General features: G+C 56.7%; 7 protein-coding genes across 7 annotated transcripts; 3 read left to right on the top strand and 4 right to left on the bottom strand.

Moving 5' to 3' along the window:
• Positions 1 to 436: 436 nt before the first annotated feature.
• CYME_CMN066C (hypothetical protein, conserved) lies at positions 437 to 1,774 on the bottom strand (the record flags this gene model as incomplete). The annotated part of the gene is made up of 1 exon (XM_005537177.1): positions 437 to 1,774. One exon carries the CDS (start codon positions 1,772 to 1,774, stop codon positions 437 to 439), a length of 1,338 nt encoding a protein of 445 aa, XP_005537234.1.
• Positions 1,775 to 4,235: 2,461 nt separating this feature from the next.
• On the bottom strand, positions 4,236 to 5,219 carry CYME_CMN065C (hypothetical protein; the record flags this gene model as incomplete). The annotated part of the gene is made up of 1 exon (XM_005537176.1): positions 4,236 to 5,219. One exon carries the CDS (start codon positions 5,217 to 5,219, stop codon positions 4,236 to 4,238), a length of 984 nt encoding a protein of 327 aa, XP_005537233.1.
• Positions 5,220 to 6,400: 1,181 nt separating this feature from the next.
• On the top strand, positions 6,401 to 8,437 carry CYME_CMN064C (hypothetical protein; the record flags this gene model as incomplete). Its single annotated transcript, XM_005537175.1, has 1 exon — positions 6,401 to 8,437. One exon carries the CDS (start codon positions 6,401 to 6,403, stop codon positions 8,435 to 8,437), a length of 2,037 nt encoding a protein of 678 aa, XP_005537232.1.
• A 705-nt stretch (positions 8,438 to 9,142) lies between these two features.
• CYME_CMN063C (hypothetical protein) lies at positions 9,143 to 10,630 on the bottom strand (the record flags this gene model as incomplete). Its single annotated transcript, XM_005537174.1, has 1 exon — positions 9,143 to 10,630. The coding sequence occupies one exon, from the start codon at positions 10,628 to 10,630 to the stop codon at positions 9,143 to 9,145; it is 1,488 nt and encodes a 495-aa protein (XP_005537231.1).
• A 1,047-nt stretch (positions 10,631 to 11,677) lies between these two features.
• CYME_CMN062C (hypothetical protein) lies at positions 11,678 to 12,931 on the top strand (the record flags this gene model as incomplete). The annotated part of the gene is made up of 1 exon (XM_005537173.1): positions 11,678 to 12,931. The coding sequence occupies one exon, from the start codon at positions 11,678 to 11,680 to the stop codon at positions 12,929 to 12,931; it is 1,254 nt and encodes a 417-aa protein (XP_005537230.1).
• Positions 12,932 to 13,303: 372 nt separating this feature from the next.
• On the bottom strand, positions 13,304 to 16,138 carry CYME_CMN061C (hypothetical protein, conserved; the record flags this gene model as incomplete). Its single annotated transcript, XM_005537172.1, has 1 exon — positions 13,304 to 16,138. One exon carries the CDS (start codon positions 16,136 to 16,138, stop codon positions 13,304 to 13,306), a length of 2,835 nt encoding a protein of 944 aa, XP_005537229.1.
• Positions 15,866 to 16,873, top strand: CYME_CMN060C (hypothetical protein; the record flags this gene model as incomplete). Its single annotated transcript, XM_005537171.1, has 1 exon — positions 15,866 to 16,873. The coding sequence occupies one exon, from the start codon at positions 15,866 to 15,868 to the stop codon at positions 16,871 to 16,873; it is 1,008 nt and encodes a 335-aa protein (XP_005537228.1).
• Positions 16,874 to 17,254: the final 381 nt, after the last annotated feature.

The raw sequence follows: 17,254 nt of genomic DNA, 5'->3' as shown, positions 1-17,254 counted from the left end.
CATCGCGTGCTCAGTGCGCAACGGCGTTAGGTACTGGAACACCAGGCTGACCAGCAGGGTCACTGAGCCAGCCGCATTCAAAGGACTGCGTCTTTGGGGCTTTCCGACCTTCGGGGCGACGTTACACGGTAACCATGTTCCCGCATTCGCTCGCCTGCTGTGCTCGACAGGCACACTCGCCGAGAATGTTCTGCAGCTTCAGCGCCAAGTGACGGACCTGCTACCGACGTGAACCCAGCAACTGCAAAGCCAGACATTCGCGGCGATTACACACCAACAGCGTATGTAGCGTGGTCGTTCCATCGGAATGAAACATCCCGTGGGTCTCGCTTTTGCAAATGGTCGTGATGCAAGTGCAACCAGCGGGCGGGAATGGGTCGAAGCCTCCAGTTGAGGTCACCTCTGACAGGAACGCGATTACGAGGTCGTGGTGTCTTTACGCGTAGCATGGCGGTTTCACGGTCGCAGCGTTGAGCGACTCGGCGCTCGAATGGTACGCGCAAGAGACCGGTGCGAGGTTGATGCGCTCGTGTCCAGTACCGGGGTGACCCTCCATGTCCGCGACGAATTTCGCGCGTTCTATCAGATACTGCACCATATCCGTCATGACATGCAGTTGCTCGAGCGCATTCGGCCGGAGCGGGTCCCAGTCACAAAGGCAGGGCGCCATGACCACCGCCAGGTTGCGACTCGTCATCTTGTTGATGTCGTTGAGGCGACTTACCTCGTTGAGCAGGAGTAAAATCTCTACAAGTACATCTCGACAGTAGGAATGCGGTTGACTCGCACTAATACGTTGCCAGAGACGGAAAATATTGATGGCCTCATCCCAGGAGGTACCCGGGCCGCTTTTCCTTGCCATTTCGAGGAAGCACTGGTAGCCATCTGATGACAACAGTGCAGGACGCGTTCGCCGGAGCGTGTCCTTCAGGAGCCCCGCGATCGAATGCGGGTCTGCCTGCGTCGGAAGACTCCCGGAATGTGCAGTCTGCAGTCGGAGTCGTTCGACTTCTCCCGCCGATCCGGACGCTCCGAGAATACCAGGTGTTTCACAGCCGCGACACTCGCGAAGATGGCGAACGCAAAGCCTGATGCGGTGCACGGCGGAACGATTCCAGGGTTGCTGTGGGTCCGTCCCGAATAGAACACAGGCAGCAATGGGTGCTGATTCGTCGTCGACCTGGGACGCGCTTGCTGGCGCCGACACTGCAGGCTTTGGGGTGCGGTGCGCACTGCTACTTCGTCGACAGAAACACCCGTGGGGAGCTTCCGGCTCGTTCACGACCAGGCGCTCAGTATGCGATGCCGCAGATTTGTGCCCACCTCCAGGATGAATACCGTTCTGCAGCTGCTTGAAAAGCAACACTTTCACCCGGTTCGCAACTTCGGTACGCACCGGTGGGCCGCCCTGCCCGGGACCCTTCCCTTCGGGCCGCAGGCTATCGCGCCCAATCAGCGTCACTCGGAGTGCTGACGACGCACTCGCAGTTGGCTCTGTTCCATCTTCGATATTTTGAAAGCGCCCCGCTGTCGTTGACGACGTCACAGGTAATGTGCTTCCAGGGATCACCTGGTGATCAGATTGTGTCAAAGAGTCGGGGGTTGCAGCTACGCCCGCCACTGCGCTACCCGCCACGGGCAATGCAGTCGCCAAGACCTCAGGTACTTGGGACACAGCGCTCATATCTCTTGTCGTCGCGTTGAACGCTTCAGCATCACAAGTGCAAGAGGTTTCTCTACGTATCTCTGCTGGAACGACAGTGTCTGGCAACATGCTCCTGATCGACACCAACAAACAGCTGAAGCAGCACGAGAGACGTGCCGCTGGTGAAGCTTCGACTGAAGGAGCGCGCGCGAACGCACGCACGCACGCACGCACGCACGCATTCGATGCTGCGTGCGTGCCGCGGCGATGTGGCGCGTCCCGCGAAGGCTCGCCTGTGCCTGCATCTGGAGGTTCGAATCTCGCGAGCGGCGCTGTCTGTGTGCCTGGTTGCTTGTTTCCTTCAATGGTGCTGGGGACCCAGTACCGCCGATTGCTTGCTTGGTGTCAACGATCAGAAGCGCATTCATCGTTCCACGTCCTATTTCCAAGTTCTATGTCCCATGCTTTCCCTCGGAGATACTGGTCATTTCGAATGTTCCATCGTTCGCTGAGCTTGCCATGAGCGTCTGTGAGAGAAGCTCCGTTCGGTACCGTTCGTAACGATGCGTGCAGGGCGGCGGACGCACCCGTGGCACTGCTGCAACGCAAATGGCGTCGTTGGGGACGCTTGAGTGGTCGCTGCGGCTTCGTGTGTTGTGGTATCTGACAAGTTTTTATACGGAGTGTCTCAGGGGCGGCGCACTGTGGTGGAATCCGGGCACCGATGCTCTGCATGGTGGCCTATGACAGGTACCGCTGAGAATATGGGGTAATCTCCAGGTAACCTGACCTATGGGGTTCACTGGGTGCATACCAAGGCCAACAAGGCTGCTGAATCAAGCTGCGCATTGCTGTCTCTGGCGCATTCCAAATCGAGGCGCTGCGCGCAGGTGCTCGAGTGCGGACCCCAGCTGTCGACGCAAACCGAGATTCGGCTCGTTCGCGATCCACAGTGCATACAAACGCACGTGCGCTGCACGCGCTGGGCGCTGAAGATTGTCGAACTGCGACACAGCGAACGTGTGAACTTGGTGTCAGGGTGGAACCTGCGCCTCACGTAGGGGCTTCCAGCCTCTTCCTGAACGCCCAGGAGGCACCCCGAGTAGCAGAAACTCATTCAGAACGTGAAGGATGTGTCTGTGGCGCCCGTACGGGAAGTTACCACCGAGCTTGCATCAGCACCGATTCCTATATAATCAACAGGCGCGATGAAGAACAGCATCAGGGAGCTATTTCCCAAGCGTTCATCCATGTGTGTTCGCAGAAGCGCGCGGGTATCATGGAGTGAATCTGGATTTTTTACTGATCGCATATCTCGCGTAATATAGAGGTGTTTCTCAGTGCAGATACGATATAGATCCATGAGTGGAGCGAAAAACGCTGCTTGTCGCTCCAAGCAACTGCCACGCTGGGAACTGCGTTCCATGCGACGCTTCCGAATGACTTGCACATTTCTGGTTGTGGCAGATGTGATGAGGCGGCTCCGAGAGCTCCGCCATACCGCTCTGCTCGAATTCGGGGCATTGTTGCATGTGGCTCTGGAGCGGTACCGCTTCCGGTCCGCAGAGATTCAACGCTGGCGAAGCGTCACATCGAAGCTCGCACAGAGACGACGAGACCGCATCGTGTCTGGACGACGTTTCCAGGGTGCCTGCTCTACAAGTTCTCTTCACAAGTGGAGCATATCGCTGTGGAGGTGGCGGAATTCGTAGTTAGGTCACAGGTGCGCGTGCTGGTCCAGCCCTGTCGATCAGCAGCGCCTGTGTACCCGTGAGATTCAGACAAGATTCAGCGATGCTGCATCATCATGGATGGGTGGCGGTCGTTGGAGGTCTCCGGGAGCCCGCCTGTGCCCTTGTCACGCCATTGAGTGCCTGGCAGAGGTTCTATGATGCTGACAAGGCTCTTACGCGTGGGACGATGCCAGCTCTCACTGACGCGTCAACCTTCAATTCTGTGCAAGTGCCTTTGCCTTTGATTCAACGGTTACTTGTGCGGAACACGCTCGCATCCTCAGGCGGCCGCCAGGTATGTGCGCACAGGCTGCCGTGGTGGATGATAACCCGATGCAAGGCCGGGTGCGTGCTTCGTTGCCCATGAAGACAACAGACTGTGCATATGGATGTACCTGGGTGCATGCTGCGGCGTCCACTTTTCTTTCGAGGCGCATCGGTTGCAGTTTTCCTTACTTTCAGACTCGTAGATGGATCCTAGATATCGATGAAAAACTACAGCACGATCTAAATCAAGGCATGCAAGATCCAGGTCTTGGCGTTTTCCCTGTAGCAGCAATGTATGACTCGCAGAACCCGCGCACGATGACAGGGTCTACTGTCCTCATGTTTTTTTATAGCCGGTGCATACTGGGCCCATGAACGACGACCAGCACCGCGCTGCATACAGTGCCAAGTGTATTGTACGATCGTGCCGGGTTAAAATGGAACGCTGAACTTGTCGATCTGTTCCTGCGTATCGATTGGGTTTTCCGAACGATTTACCAGAGACAGAGCTTCGAGATTCGCAGTGCAGCAATACGGGATTACGGATTCATAGATAATTTCAGGAGTTTCCATCGTCTTGTCGCGGAAATTCAGGATGCCAAGGATATCGGGGTGATTCGCGACACACTCGAACAAAGGCACCTCAAATAGATGATCGTATCTTCCAGTGCATACGCACGAGGCTCCGCTCTCCTCCAATCCCTGCGGTACCAGCATGCTCTAATCAGGTATGCTTCGGGTTTTCGATTTCTGTGGTCCAAGGCAACTCGCGGACGCGACAATGCGCGCTGTTGAATGGACGAGGAAGACAACTCGGCGTCGTCGTTTGAAGAGTTGTTGCATGGAGAAGGGTCCTGAATGCTGACTTGAGGCATCGCAGCGATCGACTCGAATGGAGTGTCGAAGGAGCAACCCATATCGACCGGATTTCCATACTGGATTTCCGTCTCGGTTCTTGGTTGTGCATGGAGAACATTGCGTTCAGCAAATCCTCTATTGATCGGAAGGGCGTGCGCTTGCTTGTGAAGCGAACAGCGTACCCGCCTATGCGACTGCCCAGAGGGGGCTCGTATCGGAAGTGTGCGGCACTCGGCATTGAGACTGAGGCAGATATCATGGGGCGCCCTCTCTACCAGTCCCGGGCACGTACCGGGCGAAGAAGCGAGCGGTGACGCACCCCAGGGCGGCGCTCGGAGGCGGAGGCGGCACGGGAGGCCCACGGGAATACCCTGCGGCAGCCGAACGATACCCCGACGAATTCGCTCCCCGGATTCATACAAAGCAAAGGCACGTAGTAAGGGAAACATGTATCGATTGTGACGCCAATGCATACACTGCATGAAGAACTGCTGCAGGCGGCGACCTTGCGACTCGAACGCTGCCATCAAAGTCCTTCGACTGCTGCAAACGTAGCCAGTTCGAAAGGAACGACCGAGTTGTTCACAGCCGGCGCTCAGAGAGAGTCTAAAGGAAGCGGTTGCCGAGAAATCCCGCATATATCTGTGTTGATCACAGTCGAAAGAAGCCAAACCAGTAGCGTATACACCCGAGTTGTCAAACTGGACCCATTCCATCTCAGTCTGACATTAGCGTAAACCCTTCTGTGCACTGATTCACTCTCGCTGTCTTTCCTTGATCTGCCTCTGAATGGAAATAACAGAAATGCCCCTGTTCAGAAGACGGATACATGTGCAAAGCGAATCACAAGAGGCAGGGAGCTTCTGCATATTGGCGTTCGGGTAGCAGCTGAAGCGGCCCAGTTGACCCACGTGCCATCAGTTGCGGGATCCCCATGCACACTGAAGCTGCGCGCTAAAGCTCGCACGAACGCGGGCGCTCTCTCGTGCCACCTCGATCCCAGTACCTCGTTGGACGCTGCGTAAAGGTCGCAGGACCATGTCGAGGATGTATATCTACCCAGGCGCAGACGCTTCTCAGCCTTTTGCGACTGTACACGTGCTATCTGCTTCAGCTTCTCATCGTATGCTTCGAGCCCGAGAGGCTGCTCCATAAAGTTAGATAGCCACAGCCCTGCGGGTCTTGTCTTCAGTACCGCACATCGTCGGATTTTTATGGCGATGTTGAAGTCTCTGTTCACGAACTCTATGCGTTCGTTCTCGCTGGTGGAATTCACTGATACAAAGAGTCCTCGGACTCGTGCCCTGTATGGCGCCAAAGTCTCGTCATCGTTCCATCGGGCAAACGCCTTTTCTCGACGATCTCCTCATTTCTTCTTCGTCCATTGTTCTTCTTCTTCGCTCGAGAGTCAACGAGAAGAGGATTTTTTGTTGTTTTTCCTGCACCCGGCGATGACGACCCCCCTAGGATTCCCGACTTGCATGTCCATACTTTCCCCTGGTTTTTTCATCACTTCAAACGAAAGCACTTTGCATGCGTCCGCGGTAAGCAGCGAAAAAGCATTTGATGACATGCACCTGAATGCGGAACACTTTTGAGGGCAAAGACTGCGATGCGATAGCGATCAGCAACGCGCGGCGCACCGCCGAGGCGTTACGCATTGCGGAATCGCGCACGCACGTACGCATGCACGCATCGTATGGCGGCTTCCCGCCAGGCGATCTCGCTGATCCGTGCATGCCACGCGTACGGCACAGCCGTTATCGCCACATGCAACTGGCATTCATATTCCTTGCGTTTCTAAGCAGTGACCAACGAAACTGCTCTATTGACGCTACAGGAACTATTGGTGACGTGTACTAGTAGACACTTTTTCTTTGAATCATTGACAGGGGATATGCAGCGATCTCAGCGCGAAACCTGGTCGGAAACCGCCCCGGATATGCATCCGTACGGCGTCGGAGGTCGTGCAACTCGAGACGGTCGCGACGCTGCGCTCTATGCGCCAACGAACGTGAACGAAGACCATTTTCGGCTGCATGAAACACGCGCACCGTATAGGCGGCATTCAAAACGCGAGTCTCTGAAACTGCGCGAGGCATCCGGGTCAACCGGAATAGAAGAGCATACAGCGGGCTCTGTTTACGGGATCGGGGATGCTCCAACAGGAACGAAAGGCCGCACACTCTACAGGCCTTTAGAGCCGCAGTCTGGGTGCGTGCTATCGGTGGACCTGCATGAACCTAGCAGCTTTCCAGCTTCGGAGGCGTTCCCATCGGGAGCGGTCGCTGCTCGACGGGACTCTTGGCTCCCATGGTGGAGCGCTTCTGAGCGATGGCATTCGCAGCACGCGCCGCTCCAGCTCCCAAGAGTGCCTGTTGCACTCCATGTAGCTGGTTGGATGGTCGTCTGGGTGCTGGTGCTCATCAGCTTGCGCAGACGCAGCCGAGAGCGTGAGGAGCGAAGCGCGCTCTTCGCCCGCTCCTGCCGCAAGCGCACTCCTGCGAGAGGCAGGTTCCCTGAAAGCCCTGCATCGGCTGCTTCTGTCATACGGCATGTGCAACCGTGCTATTGGCTGCTGCCGCTGCTGCCTCTACCCAAGCCAGTACGGCTGTACAGCGCGCGTGCATGGCCGACACTCAAGACAATCGCGTGCCGGAAGCTGCACGATCCCGACCGTCTCGAGCGTCTGTGGTACCGACGCCATAGTCGCCATTATGCGAATCTGCATGATCTATCCCTCAGCGCCACTTTCGTCGCCTTGTCGGATTCCAATGACGACTCCGAAGACGCGGCGATACCGACGAATGAAGAATACACAGCGCACCGCAGCGAGTTACCTGCTTCAGAACTGATGGACCATCGATCCGCCAATGTCCATACAACTGAGAATCTCGCATTCCCTACAGTTTTCGGGCAGATAGAGAAGAATCAAGCGCCATTCCGAGCGCGCCTGGAAAGCAAACCACAAATACAAGTGCTGTGCGAAAGGAATCAAGATGTACCCGAGAAGCAATCGAAGTCAGGTCCCCGCAAAGGGCCAATGGGCAAACGCGCATCTCTGCCAGCGTCTTGGGATGATAGCATCCAGTATTCGTTGCCGATGCCTGGAGCTGAATTATACGCGCCCGTTTTCGAGAACGTCAGCAGCAGCAGCAGCAGAAGCCTATCGGCGCTTGGCTTCTCACTTGCAGAGCCCGAAAAGGAGAACAGCGATTGCCCCTGGGAGCATCTGGCGTCAATCATAGGGACCACTTTTCCCTCGGGATCTCCTAGTGCGCATTCTACCCGTAGTTCCCACGAAGCGAACGAGCATCCGCTGGAAATCGAGGCCTGCGGACATGCACGCCACCCCGATCGATACGCCGGCGCGATGACTGCACTCAGTGCGCTTTCGATCTCTGAACATGAAGGCGCCCAGGATGGCGTCCATGCGGCGCTGCCTTGCCAGTCGAGTACCGCTGCCGAGTGCAATGCGAAACCGGTGGACTCGTTCCCCACAGGACCGATGCAGAGTCTTCCGTTGCTCTCAGCGCTCATGTGGCAGGATGCCCGCGTACGACGTAACCCAGACGGCAACTGGTGGCTCGAGCGTCATGGCGAGTACCGCCTCGAGAACCAACCCCAGGTCCTATTCCGTTTCGGGGACAAGTTCGGTGTGGATGCACGAATCTTGCCACACAATCACGAATCCCAAGTATGGTACGAGTGGTACTTTGAAAGCCGCCGCGCCGACTCATCTGCCGAGCATCCGCAGTACCACGGTTGTCGATGGGGTCGCAACACCGCCGGCGAGACCTGGCATGTTCGGTACCACACCGATGCTGATGGTCATCACTGGGAGGACCGTCTCGACTCGACTGGGCATCGTTTGCCGCCAGATGCGAATATATGCATCGTTCAGCGGCTCGCGGGCTCCTTGTCATCGGACTAGCGAAAACGGGCGGATGCCCAGTACTGGATCACGGGCGCGCCCGCTGCCGTGCTGCTTGTGTTCCCCCCTTGCTTTCCATACTTTCAATACAGGCTTTTACGAATCCCCGTCGTCGATAAAATCTTGCGATAGAGAGGTGCGCAGACCCCGACGATCCCAGAGGCCGCTCGCCAAGACGCACTGCGGGTTGCACGAGCACCAGCATCGAGCCCCGGGTTCAAGGATCGTACCCGGGGACTGCTGTGGTTCCGAAACACCCCGACCCGTATGAGCGACTTGAGGCACCCGCAAACTTTTCCAGTCGGTAAGGCAGTGGCACCCTTCCACATCCGCATGCAAAGGTGCCAATTTTATCTTTCTACTGGCGTGTGGCGCACAACACAATGACCTGTTTGTCACAAAAGTCGCTTTCTTTCGCCTGTCTCTTTCGCAGCGCACTTCAATCTTCTGCTCAGTACGCTTCGTCGAAAAGCGGGTAACAACATGTGTGACGCAGGTCGAGAGCGATCGGTCAGTGACTTTTCTTGGAACGAGTATGGCGCACTGGGCACTTGATCAGCTTGAGTTAGGCGTAGTGAAGCTGTGTCGCAGCGCCGCGGTGCCTCCTCCAGAGACGCTTTCGCCATGTCCGCAACGATGCGATGCAGATATCCATGAATTTTCGAGTGCTTTGATGAGAACGCTGCTCCGTGCCTCTGCGCTATTTCAACTGCTTCGTCCAGAAGGAATCTGCCCCAAAGCCTGCAGACTGGTCTCCAGAAGACCCTTCAGACGCTCTGCTAGCGCTTCCGAGCCCCATAGCTCTGGCGTTAAGGCGTCTGGAGCCAGCAGCTTCCACCGATTTGCGTCCATCGCCTCCCTAGATATATCTATGCAGGTTTCGATGAATGCTCGCAGGACTTGGACCAGTCGAGCCGACGCTTCGCGTTCCGCATCGTTCAAAATCGGGCCAAGCAGGGCTTGACGTGCCGCATCCACGTAGTGTAAAAGGTTCGCAACGAACTGGCTCATTCCAATCACCTCTTTCCGCAGGTACGCAAGAACGAGTTGGGCTGCCGCCGCGAAAACCTCCGTATAAGGTATTTCTGATGTGAACTTGCACTCGGCAGCCGGTACCTCTGCTTTCGTGTTTTCCACTGCGGATAAGGCGCTCCGCAAGATGGTGCTCTTCAGACGCAGCGCATGTGCGTCACAACGTTCCCGAAGCGTCTCACTGGCAACGTCCAAACGCAGGAGATAAAACGTCTCGACCGTGCGGCGTGGTTCAGTGCATTCTGCCCAGATTTGCTCGACGGTTTCATCGAAGCTCTTCCAGAAAGCAGCGGACGGAATCGACGCGGCTCCATTCTGGAATCGCGGGCAGAAACGCAGCCTCTGAAGCAGGAACTCCATCGAGCGGAGAGTCACGTCGGTCCACTCGCGTGTCCCTGTCGAGGACGCTTCACGTTGAGCAAGCCCGTTGCGTGCCTGAGCTCGTAATTCTATCAATGTATTATAGCTCACGGCGGCAGCAGCAGCAGCAGCAGCTGCTGCTGCTGCATCGCTCTCGAACAGCGCAGTCAGAAACCGTCTGTACATCATTCCGATCTCGGGATCGATACGCATCCGCACAGAGGTATACTGCCAAGCGCTCAACGAAACCCCAATGTTGTGGTAGGTTTCGAACAAATCTCTGAGCTGCGCGCACGCCCCTCGAAAAGTTGACTCTAATTGCTCAAGTGGATGCGTTCGCCCTGAGGTTGAACCGGACGGTTCCAGTTCCGGGAGTAGCGTGAATATTGTCGTCAGGTACGCAGGAAGTGAGTGCACTGCCGCTTGCAGGTACGCTTTCTCCAGACGCTGCCTCCGCTGCGCTAACTCCTCTAGTCCGCGTTCCAGCTCCTGATAGGACGTGTCCACGTGAACCTCGAACAGATAGCTTCGAGGATCAAACGCTGGGTGGCGAACGTCCCATTTGACACCGGTATTTTGCCCTTGAGTCGCACTCGACTCTGGACCCTCAGCTTCTAGATCCTGCCGCAGCCTCGTTAGCGCCTCCAGAGCGGCAGCGTGTTGACGGAATCGCCCTCCAGGTCGCAAACGCGGCCCCGAAGACGCCCGTTGCATGAGCCCTCGAGTGAGGTCCAGCTGACCACAGCCCAGGACGTCTGCAACTAGAGGATCGGACGGATCAGAACCGGTGACAGCCTCCATGGCAACGAGCAGTTATCTGTGCACCAGGCGCTACCCCAGTGCACCCGCAACCCCAACAACAACAGCAACTGGGCTTCCGACGCCAATCCCGGGCACCGTGCTGTTTCTCGACCGGCGGGCGCCAGCACCGGGCATCAAACCGCCAACGGTGTGCTACTCGACTTCGCATTGCCATTCGGGCTGCAGCTCGTAAGCCTGGACTGGGTTACGGAGTCTGAAAGCTGCCTCTGTTTCTGAGAAAAGACACCGCTCGGGGTTATTGGAGCACGGAAGCGTCCCCTGAGGCACCGAGGTCTCTGGTCTGAGGTCTGGCTACACACGCTCGTACCCAGGCAAGGCTAGCTAGACGCACTTATAGTGCGCCTACACACCCGGAGCCTGGGAAGCACACACGGGGTCCTTGGACCGGTCTCGGGCGTCAGCTTGGTCTGTATTTGTATTGTACACAAGGGTCGCAACTCCTGCCAGGGCTTGGAAACTGGTCAAGAAGACCACAGTCGCGAAGCCGCAACGCACCACGAAGAGAGCGTGGCTGACGCCCTCAACCGCGACGCTGGTTGTTCGGAGCAAACTGCCAGCCTGGCCGCATACCTGTGTTTTTGAATAGCGATACACCAACAGGTGACCCGGGACTGGTCTGAACGAGGAGCCACCGCGGAAGCTACGTGCAGTACCTGGCGCTTCCGCGAAAACGCCGAACTCGCTTCCAACAGCGGTGATATTTACACCTGACTTACCGAATAGCGACCTAGTATTGATTAGAGGCGCTGCATCGTACACGGCGCTCAGTGCGTCACGAATCTGCCGAGTCGACGAGGAGGCCTCTGTCGTTTGGGGTTTCCATCCCGCCCTGATTGGCTCTCTTGCCCCAGCACCTGCTGAATCCGCACACTGCGACTTCACGCCTAGCGACGTCCTCTGTACCTGTGGCAACTGGTGCGAAATCCAACGCCGTTCTCCGGTGCTGGTGGTCACTGTTCCCGCGCGGGAGCACGACGATGAACGGAACTCGCCCTGGACAGTGGCAGGCTCGCTCTGAAAGCACCCATGGATGCGGCGAAACAGCGGGCGCCTAGACGCGTTCCGTCCCTCGTGGAGCTGCAGGCAGCGCTGGGGTCAGCGGATGCGCAAGCGACAGGCCCGGACATCTCCAGTATCGCTGGAGATCCGCCCACATTAACCCTTCCATCTGGTTCGTACGAAACAGACCCCAGTACTTTCCGCAGAAAGCATCTGTATAATACTTGGCTCCAGAAAGAGGCCGAGCCAGAAACGCTTGCCCTCTATCAATATGCCGAGCGTCTCTACACAGCGACTGCGAAACAAGAGCGTAGCGGGTTCAGTCTGCACTCATTACAGCGCCCAGAAACGTTGGACGAAGACAGAAGCGGCACCTCCGTGCCCGAAACCGGAACGTCTCCGAGCGGTGGTCAGCTCTTCACCTCCGACTGGTACGCTCAGCAGATTGCAGAGATGCAACGTTCGAACATGGACTCGAGTCAGGTTGCCGCCAAGCCGGTACGTTGGCGCGGAAGTCAACTCATCTTGCAGGATTTTTCCTGGCGACATTTTGCGGGGAATCTCAAGCCCGGTCGCCTGGGCCGCAACGTTGGCGACATGCTGGGTCGCTTTCACCAGCGCCATCTCTCCAGTCGCGAAAACCTGAAGCGTCTGCTGCTGTTCGCCTTTGGGGTCACCATGTTGGCATTGGCCCTCTTTGTCTGGCCCTTTGTCGTCATTATTATCATTTCTGCGGATCGTTATCGTCACGCGACTCCGTGCTCGGTATCCATGGGGGTGACCCTCTACACCACCGCAGTTCTATGGCTCTCGGTGGGCGGCTACGGGCTCATTCTTGTTGCTTTCACAAGAATCGCAAAGCGACCAGTGGAGGCGACCGGCCTCGCCGGCATCATCGGCGCCGCGGTATTGTTGTCGTATTTCCTTTCACTCATCATCACTGAGGCTATTTTCATTGTGAATGCCGTGTCGGGCAAAACGCCTTTTGGTCGTTGTGGTCCCGACTGCACCTGCAGTGCAGCGGCGGTCGCGTCGAAGCTGCCCTGCTGCAGTAACGTGCTCTGGTGGACCGACCTGGTCATGCTGCTGGTGTCCAACGCGGCTGCCTTTCTCCTGTGCTGTCTGCCGTACTTTACACTGCTACGCGAGAATAGGCGTCAGCGTGCCCATCGTCGAGCACCGCGATATTTTGTCCAGAGACCGGCAGCATTCTGGAGCAACCTCCCGGCAACGTCCTGGGAGGAGCGAACCAAGCATCACAGTGATCAGTCCGATGCTTGAACCCGCTTGGGATTTGCTACGAACGAGGGCGTACTGATGGGTAGCAATGCTCAACCCGTGGCTATCTGCGTTCTCAAACAGTTGCAGCATTGCGTCGAGAACTTGCCTCGGGGATACATCGACCAGTGCAAGATTCCTGCGTTGCGCAGCGCCACGCTTGTGGCCAGTGTGTGCCCAGACACTGAACCAACCAACCAACCAACCTTGGTGGCGCCTCTCAACCGTCTCTGGACGACAACGAGCCCATTCAAGTATCGCAGTGATCAGGCAGCCCGTACTGCGGTTATTCGATAGCTTCGTGCTCAGCGTGCAGCCGCGCATCGACCCAGAAGCGTCCAAGTACAGTCCGCAGGCAGGAAAACATCCACCCATCTACGAAAAGAAACGCGATACAGCGTCGCTGCTACTTCCCGTCGGTGAATAGGGTCGCTTCCAATACTGATAATCATTAAAGGCATGCGCTTCGTGAACTTCCATTACTTTCTGCTGCCCAGAAACGGTGGAAATGTCGGGAAAGATGGAGTCAACGAGTTTCTGCAGCGCGTTGAACGACGAGAGCGCACTGTATACGTGGTTACCCACCTGCAGCTCGCCGCGAGCGTTCACAATAAAGACGCGCTCTGGTGGCACCCCAACGGCCGCATAGGCGATGCGGTCAGAGTCGCGGTTCCCGAAACCCGCGAAAAACGGATTGTAGTTGCCCGGTGGAAAGAGTCGACGGACCTGCTCCAATGCTGCAATCTTAAAGTCTTGCGGACGCCGTCGAAGCACTTCGCGCGTGAAAGACTCGATCACCCGATCCGGGGAGAGCAGGAGCGGCCCGTCGGGAAGACCAAGACCCCCCTCTTGCTGCAGCGTTGTCAAGTAGCTTCGAGTAGCCGACGCCTGTCCTATCGCACGCGATGTTAAATAGAGAAACTTGTACCCGTTCCGAGCGATGGCTCGATACAAACTGGCGACGCCCTGATGACTCCAGTCCTTGCCGACACGCGGGAGAATTTGTCCAAGCACATCGCTACGTGTAATGGTACCGTCGACGTCGCTGATGCATAGACGCACATCATGGGGCCACAAATAGATTCGACTACAAACTCGTTGAACTCCTTGTAATCGACTCTGCACTGTGAACGTGATCAGATTAGTTCCGGGTCGCAGGCCGAGTTGCGCCAACTGCGCAGAACTCGGATACAACGACTTGCGCATGTATCGCGGTCGGTGCAGCGGCAGCAGATGTTGCTTCGCTTCGGCGGTGCTGGTCGTGCTTGTTTCCATCGGTGGCTTGAGTTCAGTTTCCGCTTCCGTGAGTGGCTCACCCAGCTGCAACAAATCGGTACTAGAGTCCTCTAGTTGACTGCTTCGAAGCCCGAACCAGGTAAAACGCGCTCTCGGCGGTCGCGCTTTTGGTGCTGTTGTTTGTCGATCGACCGCATGGGGATCAAGCACCGTGTTAAAGGCCAACATGCCGTACAGCAACGGTGTTGCGACTCGTAGCGGGTAGATTTGGTCATGAATGCGTACCAGAATATCTGGATGATTGAGAATGGTAACATGACCCCGAAAGTAATCAAGGGATATGCGGTTTGCTTCGAATACCTCATGTACTTGTACAGGGGTCATTTGGGGTGTGATCAAGTGCCCACATAGCGACAAGGCAACGGGGGGCTTGCCGACAGCATGCACATCCGTGGCGCTCGTGAATGCTGCGGGTGCGGGTGCGGTAGCGGCTGCAACTTCCGGTACACTGGACTCAGTCATCGCTTGGCCACTGTCATCCATTTCAAAGACAAGCGACTCCACGCCAGCTGCGGGAGACCTCTCGCCCTCTAGTGAGGATCGCGATGAAGCCCGCGATGCCAGCAGTTCAGCTTGTTGCTGTGCAGCGGCCGGTGGCGATGACGTCAGCGACTCTATCCCCAAAGTTATGACATCTGTCGGAGTGCTCGATGAGGAGCGTGTTTCCGCCCCCGTTTGACGTTGCCTTCGTAGCATACTGCCGAAGCGGCTGCTCCATCGCGACTCTGGTTGCGAGGATGCCCTCAGGTCTGCGGAGTCCGACGGAGGCAGCTGGAGGCGTTCGGCTCCAGTGGGCTGCTCGCTATCGCTAAAGGCGCTCTGGGACTCTTCTCGGCAGCTTGACGCGGCACTGGGCTCAGCTGCTGAGCGCCAGTCGCGGAAGGTTTCGCTGCAGGGTGAAGGTGGCTCACTGGGGGCGCGTTCCACCCATATTGCCTCGCCGGGGGTTTGTCCCTCGAGTTCGACGGTAGACTCCGAAGATGTCTCTTCTACAAAAAAAGCCTCACCAGCTGAGCCAAGCAGCATGGTAAGCGGTGCCCTGTACGTGCCCCGTGATGTTTCTAGGCTCTGGGGTGGCGGTGGCCCGGTGCTCGCCGTGGAGGAGCGCTCCAGCTGCTTTGCTACCGCTACCGCTTCAACTTCATCAAGCGGACTAACTTCAATCTCCACGACCTTCTCGCGACTTTTAAGTAACTGCAGTTTACCGAAACGGACGTGAAACGGAGTCGACACCAGGCGTCCGTCGGGCTGTTGGATGACGATGATATCCGCAGCACCGCTCAGCGTCGCTGCATTAATCTCGAGCGCTGAAGAAAGCGACGCCAGCAGCCGATCGAAGTACGTCGTCATGAGCCATGCGCGTCTAGTCAAGAGAAACGAGCCGTCCTGGTACCACTTCCCAGACCCGCTACCTACTACGATTACAAAAATGTTGCATCTCCGCAGGCTGGCCAGCGAGAGGCGCATCTGCAACGCCCTCGCCAGCGAAAACGTACGCCAAGGGCGATCGCTCCATCGACTTGCTCGCTGGTATTGAGCTGAACACGGTTCCAGGATGAGCAGCACCTGGCGACGTCTAAAATGGAACTGCGGTCTCCCGATGGTTATTGATAGCACACGCACACCCGGGGGTCCAGGGTTATGATGGAGCCATACCAGACTGAGATGGAATGGGTCCAGTTTGACAACTCGGGCGTATACGCTACTGGTTTGGCTTCTTTCGACTGTGATCAACACCGATATATGCGGGATTTCTCGGCAACCGCTTCCTTTAGACTCTCTCTGAGCGCCGGCTGTGAACAACTCGGTCGTTCCTTTCGAACTGGCTACGTTTGCAGCAGTCGAAGGACTTTGATGGCAGCGTTCGAGTCGCAAGGTCGCCGCCTGCAGCAGTTCTTCATGCAGTGTATGCATTGGCGTCACAATCGATACATGTTTCCCTTACTACGTGCCTTTGCTTTGTATGAATCCGGGGAGCGAATTCGTCGGGGTATCGTTCGGCTACCGCAGGGTATTCCCGTGGGCCTCCCGTGCCGCCTCCGCCTCCGAGCGCCGCCCTGGGGTGCGTCACCGCTCGCTTCTTCGCCCGGTACGTGCCCCGGACTGGTAGAGAGGGCGCCCCATGATATCTGCCTCAGTCTCAATGCCGAGTGCCGCACACTTCCGATACGAGCCTCCTCTGGGCAGTCGCATAGGCGGGTACGCTGTTCGCTTCACAAGCAAGCGCACGCCCTTCCGATCAATAGAGGATTTGCTGAACGCAATGTTCTCCATGCACAACCAAGAACCGAGACGGAAATCCAGTATGGAAATCCGGTCGATATGGGTTGCTCCTTCGACACTCCATTCGAGTCGATCGCTGCGATGCCTCAAGTCAGCATCCAGGACCCTTCTCCATGCAACAACTCTTCAAACGACGACGCCGAGTTGTCTTCCTCGTCCATTCAACAGCGCGCATTGTCGCGTCCGCGAGTTGCCTTGGACCACAGAAATCGAAAACCCGAAGCATACCTGATTAGAGCATGCTGGTACCGCAGGGATTGGAGGAGAGCGGAGCCTCGTGCGTATGCACTGGAAGATACGATCATCTATTTGAGGTGCCTTTGTTCGAGTGTGTTGCGAATCACCCCGATATCCTTGGCATCCTGAATTTCCGCGACAAGACGATGGAAACTCCTGAAATTATCTATGAATCCGTAATCCCGTATTGCTGCACTGCGAATCTCGAAGCTCTGTCTCTGGTAAATCGTTCGGAAAACCCAATCGATACGCAGGAACAGATCGACAAGTTCAGCGTTCCATTTCATGCTGAACCAGGAATTTTAAAGATTCATTGCTCATGAACGATGACTCCTGAACACATTGTGAATCACTAGATACCTGGTACGAAACAAAGCCCACGCAATACGATACCAGCGTGCACTTATTCGGCTGCGCGGCGGCTCTTTCGACTTTCGAGTTCTCGCGAGAACGCCCCGCTGTGGTGGCGAAACGCCGTACCAGACGGCGGGCGAACACTACGTTGCAAAG

Source organism: Cyanidioschyzon merolae, chromosome 14, assembly GCF_000091205.1.
Source record: "Cyanidioschyzon merolae strain 10D DNA, chromosome 14, complete genome".
NCBI classification, from domain to species: Eukaryota; Rhodophyta; class Bangiophyceae; order Cyanidiales; family Cyanidiaceae; genus Cyanidioschyzon; species Cyanidioschyzon merolae.
The sequence above is the reverse complement of the archived record's forward strand: the minus strand, read 5'-3'. Positions and strand labels throughout refer to the sequence as shown.